General features: G+C 38.8%; 1 protein-coding gene across 1 annotated transcript; it reads right to left on the minus strand.

Annotated features, from left to right (window-relative positions):
• Nucleotides 1-1,073: 1,073 nt before the first annotated feature.
• On the minus strand, nt 1,074-4,637 carry pdyn (prodynorphin). Its single transcript, XM_026921205.3, has 3 exons — nt 4,491-4,637; nt 3,367-3,502; nt 1,074-1,903 (listed from the first exon to the last, which is right to left on the minus strand). The coding sequence occupies exons 2-3, from the start codon at nt 3,481-3,483 to the stop codon at nt 1,322-1,324; spliced, it is 699 nt and encodes a 232-aa protein (XP_026777006.1). The 5' UTR covers nt 3,484-3,502; nt 4,491-4,637; the 3' UTR covers nt 1,074-1,321.
• Between the last annotated feature and the right edge of the window lie 3,142 nt (nt 4,638-7,779).

Genomic DNA, 7,779 nt, shown 5'->3' on the forward strand with positions numbered 1-7,779 from the left:
TTCTGTGTCGAATCCTACAATAAAATCTTTTCCTATTATAATTTAGGAAGCTTTGAATTCTTAACCATCAAGTGAATCTTTAAGAACAGTTTCTAAGAGTGTACTAATCCACTCTAATCATTTTGTAAGTAGAATTTATTTGTGTGTGAATGTGTGTGTGCATCGTGTCCTGTTTTGGCCTGGCGTCCCATCCCCTCCTCATGTCCAGTGTTCCCAGGATGGACTTTGGATCCACCACCACCCTGACCAGGATAAAGCTCTTACTGCAAATGAATGAAGGACCAAAATGAAGGACCCTGTTCATACATTTTGTTAAACCTAGAACCGTTAAGGGTTCTTTGGTTGTCTGTCTGGGGAACCTACAATCTCCTATGTTGAATCCTACAACAAAATGTTTTCCTATTACAAATGGTAGCGAATATACAAACATTTAGGAAGTGATAAACCCTTAACTATCCAAAGAACCATCGAAGAACTCTTCTTCTCTGAGAACGTGTTAATCAGTTATGACTGTTGAGAGTAGATTGTGTTTATACATTTTTCATTTGTTTTGCATTTTCATTAGTTACATCTAAATCTCTTAAGGGTTCTTTGGTTGTCTTAAAGGGAACCTTAAAAGGTTCTATGTAGAAGCCTACAATAAAATGTTTTTTTTTTATTACAAAACCATTTAGGAAGCAAGAACCTTTGACTATCCAATGAAGAAAAGTTTTTATCTGAGAATTTGCTGCTGTTAAGAGTAGACTGTGTTTATTTCACATTTGTTAAATATAGAATCCTTGGGAGTTTTTTTGGCTGTCTTTGTGGGTGAACCCTTAAATATTTTATGAGAACCCTACAACAAGAGTGCGCTAATCCACTCAAATAAGTCTGTAATGTTTTTTATACTTCTTATACATGCGTTTATATATGTTGTACTTCTGTTGTTGAGCAGCAGCTGGCGACATTGAGCCACAAACTCACCTTAATCGTGCTCCGTCGTTTCTGAGAAGACAAAATGTGTTTATTTCTTTATTTAACTTACAGTTACGATCTTTGTCAATATCCTCTTAAGTGACACAAAGTCTGGCAAATCAAGGTCTCGCCCTTTATTGTCATTTCAAAACAAGCATTAAAATACAGCACGCATCATATTTGTTTACATCGAACAGCAAAATGGCGGCGGCGTGTTACTACGCGCCTGCCGTAGAGAGCAGGTGGTACAGTGGATACGGGGTCCGAACGTTTAGCAGCAGATTTTTGGCTAGTACAACAGAAAGTCATGAGACTTCATGAGCCTGTATAAGTTCAGCTACTGTTTTTTTTTTTTTTACAAAACACCCTAAAGACCAAATTCGTCGTATGACGAAGGCTCCTCGTCAGAACGCACTGAAATTTTAAAATGGCGCCGTAAAAAGCCGCCGTATCTCTTCTGGTGGTCCCAATTTAATTTAGGACGGATTCTTCTCATGAAGCCTCCGTATCTTTTCTGCAGCTCCTGCTGGCCGGTTTCTTCTTCAGACTCGCTTCTTTTGGGAACGAATTTTCGCCGGAAACCGCCGTAACGTTTCACCTCCTTCAGAGGAAACGAACTGTCGTAAAGTCCCATTTCGTTCTCCGAGGTAACATCTTCCCCTTCGACGTCCTCGGTCAGCTCGGGCGCGTTTCTCTCGATCACTTTTAAAATGGCGTCGCCGTATTTCTTTGCCAGTGACCCTTTCTCTATGGCGTTCTCCCTCCAGGGCGAAGTGAGCAGGTTTTTTTTGTTTTTCTCGATCCTTTTTATGAATCCGCCGTAACGCTTGACTGGGTTCAACGCCGTCGGCTCCTGCAGGTCATCCTCGGGTCGTTCCCATAAAATCTTCTCACACCGATCCAGCTCACTGCTGGATGTAAGTGTCCCTTCGCACTCTAACGTACAGGTCTGATTGGGGGGGAAGAAACATTGGAAAGGATAAGATACGTAAGAAATAAAACAGTCCAAAAGTTTATTTTTTTCCTATAACAGCACAAAACGATGTGTTTTATTCCTCTTATACCACAGCAATTGAGCAACAATTACAATTTTTGATTTAATACTGAACATGTCATACTTTTTAATCCATTTATAGTTACGTTTAATGACCATATATGTTTTAACTTATTGAATCTGTTTATCATTAGCCGTCCGCCGTACAAGTCCCTGTGAATGAGCTGTTACTATAGAAACGATAACGTGTCATAACGAGCACATTAGTATAACCTACGCTCAGAGCTGCTGTTGTAGAAAATGAATTAGCACCTTCTGACCAATTATTTTAACTACCAATTGTTTTAATAGCATTACAATTGTCTCAGAATAGAAGATTTCTAGCAGTTTTTTACAATAATAAATGAGTTGCAACACAAATCCAGGACAATGTCAGTGCTTTAACCCTTAGATTTTAGTGAGTGAAAAGCCAACACTCTCAGAAATATTCTCTTTCCTTCTCACTGAGGTGGTGCTACCAAGAGTGTTTCTTTCCTACCTTTAGTGTGCATGTTTTTTCCATCTGAAGTGAGTGTAGTGCACTTTTAAAAATGATGCAACTGGACATTTAATAATTTTATACTAATACTACATGCACCTTTCCAGGTAAAACATACCAAAAGGTGTACTCTTGAGCGTACTACCCACCTATGGTATGGTTTAGTTCCCTTTTTCCAATAGGTTTGCAGAACAAATCCAATCTAGACAATATCACTGCTTTAACCTTAGTGAGCAAAAAAGCCAAGGGTATAAGGCAAGTGGAAAATCTTTCTAAGATGGATCTGAGAGGAAGAAACCCCAGGAGAAACCCATCCTCCTCTACATTTTCAGAAAACAACGGTACTAAACCGCACCATTCCTGGTGACTTGGGTGGTACCCTTAAGCATACACCTTTTGTACCTTTAGTTTGGATGGAGTGTACCCTTAAAGTATACACTAAAAGATAATTATGGTCCAGTTTTGTACTTTAAATCATAGATACACTATATTCATATTTCCATAATATGAAAATATATAGTAAAGGTAACAGATAAGGGTACTACCTTAGCAACAAGCAAAGTTTGGTACCTTTTTCTTTTCCAAAAAAAAAAACATTTCAGCTCGTCACCTTGACCTGTAACCGACTTTTCCAGTCGTAAAAGAAAGCCCTAGGACATGTCAAGGCTCTGATTTTGTTGCATTTGTTTCCTCTGTCCATGCTGCTGAAATTTCATGGCAATTAATCGACGAATCAACACGAATCATTAAAAAAACAACCACGTCTCGGGTTTTTTGTTTGTTCTTAAGCCCTAATCTTCCTGCTTTTTCTTCTCTGCCACTTTTTAAAGCTCTCTGCTCAGCAACAGGTGGGTTCTTTCACGCAGCAGCAGGATCTTACCAGCAGGTTGAGAGGCGAGTCGGAGATCTGCAGGGCGCATTTGAGACACTGTTCCGAGCAATCAGCCCAGGAGAGAGAGGGCAAACTGAGCATCAACACCAGCACATACCACTCCATCTTACTGCTCCTGAAGATCCTGAGAGAGAGAGAGAGAGAGAGAGAGAGAAGAGCAGGACATTTGGGAAAGAAACACGCTTAGGTACAGTTCTTCTGCTCCTCAGATTCGACCTCTGATTCTGGTCTGATCTCAGGATAATTCTTTAATGTAAAAAAAAAAAAAAATGCAAAGCAAAGACGACTTATTTGGAGACAGGCAGTGTTTACTCTTAAAATCAGAAGGTTAAGTTTCATTACTGTTTGCGAATTAAGATACACACATGACAAAAATCTGGATATGCACAAAGCATGCGTAAATGTTACAGTAATGAGTTTACGCATGTACTGGTGAAATTACGCACATTACAGACTACAGACTCTTGGGCAGAAAATGATACTCAGATGTTCCTTTTCTTGTCGCTGAGTTGGTACCATCAACCTTTAGAGTATATCATTTACACAGAAAGGTGTATTTAGTGTACCTTTAAAGCTTTACTCTAAAAATAATCAGGTACAGTATATTCACATTTCCAGGTAAGGTGCAAAAGATGCATCCTTGATGTTAAACATTTACAACCAAAGAGACCTTTAAACGTTTCATCTCCAAAGCTGCATCTCCAAATCTTAAGATTTAAGAACTACAATGCAGCAAATAATGCATTCTAATCATAAGGAGTGCAAGTGTGAAGATCAGAAGATAAACGAAAAACTGCAAACTGATTTGCGTCTTTATCTAAAATCTAAAATCTAAAATCCAAGTCGCTGATTAAAATGTTGAATGAACTCTTGCAGTGTCTGATCGCAATCCTTACCACAGTGTAGCTGGACCTCATTCAGCACTGCTTTCTAGTTTATTAGATAGCTGATTGAAAAAATGAAAGTTAAAATAATAATAATAATAATAATAATAATAATAATAATAAGAGGCCAGCCTGAGTGTAGTACGCATCAGTATATTCAGCTATAATTAGAAATTAAAATAATAATAATAATAATAAGGAAAAAAAAACCCGAATAAGGAGCATTACCTTGTTTGTACACTCCCTTGATTTTTCTCCAAGTGCTAAAGCAAATCCTAGGGAATGAACCAGTTTGTGAGTAGAGTAGTGCGCCTCCCTCTGCAGACTCGTCCCTCCTGTGCTCTCCTCTTTATTCCTCCTTGTGCCCGCTGCCCACCTTCCCCTCACCCACTGGCATCGCAGTGCCCGCCTTCATCTGACCAATCGCACAAGAACCTAGCGCCCATCAACACACACACCCACCCACACACACCCACACACACACACACACCACCCCACATCACCCCACACCACACCACGCCATCCTGCGCGCTTTTTACGCACCCTCCTCTCCACTCACTTCTTATAATGACACACAAAGGAACCTGTCGACCCTTAAGGACGTCTTGGCTGCAGAGCAAAAATTTTCCCCTGCAGTGTTTAACTCAGGCTTTGTGTGAGAAATGAACACCTACAGGGTTGGGTTAACTCAGTGTTACAGAGCGCGCTTGGAGACAACTGTCCATGACGCAAAGCATTTTAGTGGTTACAGCGCAGTTAGTGATTAATAATGATGCTGTTAGAAACCACAGCCTTCATGGTGATCCGGTCTAATAACGCCAAGCTCGGATCAACTGACCGAGTCGATTCTTTGGAACTGATTCAATCGATTCATCTTTGGTAGGAGGAAAATAAAACCTACCAGATGCGCCAAATAGTTATTAATCTCCTGCAGCAGGTGTGGAAGATTTATTTATAAAGCACATTTAAAGCAGCTCACACTGACCAAAGTGATGTCCATCGAATAAAATTGTATAAAAACAATAACTAAGATATAAAACAGCTTAAATAGCAGCACCACTGCAAGTAAATGTATAGGGCTTACTCGGATTCACGGTTTGTTCTTGCAGCTTTTATGGGATTTGTTTAATAATATTCCAAAGGAATGTATCAGTGAGCTAGCTATACAACACCCGACACTAAAAGTCTAGTATTTCGTTACAATTCTGCTGTGTAGTATGTTTATCAAGTATCAAGATTTGATCCGTGTTCATCTAGTTCTTGTTCTAAACAACAAGCAAATCACAAAGTTTGTGAAATATGACTATCCTTCATGTATATTTTTCTGTTTTATGTAAGACATAACATCAAACAACAGCGTGGTGTGTCGCGTCTTGATGCGAAGCAGTTACCACGAAGTTGATTATTTTCCCATAACAGCACGTCCTGAAGTGTTTTATTCCACGCTGCTGGTCATGTTACAGAGAAACTTCAGAGAACTTAAAGGTAAAGTTACAGCTTTAGCTCTAACTGTTACAAAGCACTGACACTGGAGACTCCTTCCATAAATGTCAAATAAACACATTTCTCCCTACAGAAAACTTCACCATATCGACGCTTACACATGTTTTGAATCATTTAATCTGGAGCGATTCTCTGAGACAAAAAGCACAGTGTGTTCTTAAATAAATGAACAAAAATGTCAGCATTAGCAAACTGCTGGGGATTTGTTTGTTTGTTTGTTTGTTTGTTTGTTGCTGTCATTAGGAAATAACCAACTTCAGGCTGGTAACAGTAACTCCACTTCATCACACCACGCCACCACTGATTATTTTCCTACAACAGCACATCCTGAAGTGGTGTATTCTTTATGTAAGTAATGTTATTCTGAAAAAGTAATGCTTACCAATGGCTTTGTTTTCCTGACAATAAATAAGCAATGTGACGCAGTGGCCAAGGCTTCAATGTCCAGATATAAACACAAACCTGACATATTGCTTGATGCTTTAATTTGGTTTTATGTGGTTTTATATGATATATTACTATGAGTGATGGTTATCTATAATCCTGAGCTGGGAAAATGGAGGCTGTAAAAAATGTGTGTGGTTGAAAAGGGGTACAACTATTCCTACATGACAGCACGGCATTTTTTTAACATGAAAATACAGCTTTTATATTCATTATTTCGTAGGGAGGTGCTCTATTCATCCTGTATTCATCTTAAAATAACTGGCATCAGAGTTAGACTAAGTATCTACTATAAGAAACATGGCTGCCGTTATTCATCTGAGCTACAATAGTTATAATGAATACATTACAATATATTAACAATGTTCTTTTTTCCTTACAACAACATCCAGCCGTGTAACCCTTACTGCAAAGAACGGAAAATACATGGAGTTCTTGATGAAGGTCAAAGGTTAGGCCCAGCAGTGACATCAGTATTCATTTGCTCACGCAACAGGAGCTCCGTTTGTGTCATCCAACTGAAATGGCGTCCTGGTGGCCCACTTGCGTTTTTAGAAAGTTCTATCTCTTTTGTGTTTTGCTCAAAAGAGTCCGAGATGAACAATTATTTCAGATCGTCATTGCACCATATTTTAGTTATATAAAATAACAAGGTGCATGATTATTGCCCCATTCTCTTAATAATCTGCGAAAAAGGTCTCACGTTGATTCAATATGAATCTGTAACAGGTTTCTAGGCAACCTCGCATGAGGACATGTGGTTATTAGATCTCTTGCTGATCAGAAAAACAAAAGCATCTTCTCAGATGAGGTTTGGATGACGGACTTCCTGTGAGAGATCAACATTCCACACTGCAACAGTACATGTCTTGACTCTTTATAACACTTTCTAAAAGGGTTTTCTTCGATTCCTTTGGGTAGTTAGTGTTCTTAGCTTCCAGAAAGGTTCTACTTGGAACCCTTTCTGATAAGAAACACTGTTGTAGGGTTCTCAGCTAAATCTCCAGCCCAACTACATCTCAAAACACCTGAAACTAGCCCAGAAAATTCAAGTGCTTGTAAAGGGACAAACATTTTTCGTCATTTTCATCAGAAAGTCACAGTGGTGTGCAGAAATTTCTGAAATTATCCTCTCCTTTATCCACCTTTCTCACTCTCAATCTTTACTGTATAATTTACAATTCTTACAAAAGATACTGTACATCATAGATCCACTGTCCGCACTTACACTTTGCCTTTGTTTGTGGAAATGTATAAGATTTCATTTTGATTATTTGCTGTAAAACAAGTACTCAGGTAGTAGAGAATTTTTGAACTAGACCTATTCCCTGCTTCTGTAAAGTTACTGTAAATTTACACTTTCTCTACTCTCTCTCTCTCTCTCTCACACACACACACACACACACACACACACTCACTCGCTCTGTCTTTCTGTGTACTTTTCTTTATTCCTAGAAGGATAGATTTTTGTTCTTCGCAAACAAAAAAAAAATAGCAGACTTAATATTGACTTTTTTCACAATAATGAATCCCATCATATCGAACTGAAACATCTCTGTGACTCATATCA

Source organism: Pangasianodon hypophthalmus, chromosome 16, assembly GCF_027358585.1.
Source record: "Pangasianodon hypophthalmus isolate fPanHyp1 chromosome 16, fPanHyp1.pri, whole genome shotgun sequence".
Taxonomy (NCBI): Eukaryota; Metazoa; Chordata; class Actinopteri; order Siluriformes; family Pangasiidae; genus Pangasianodon; species Pangasianodon hypophthalmus.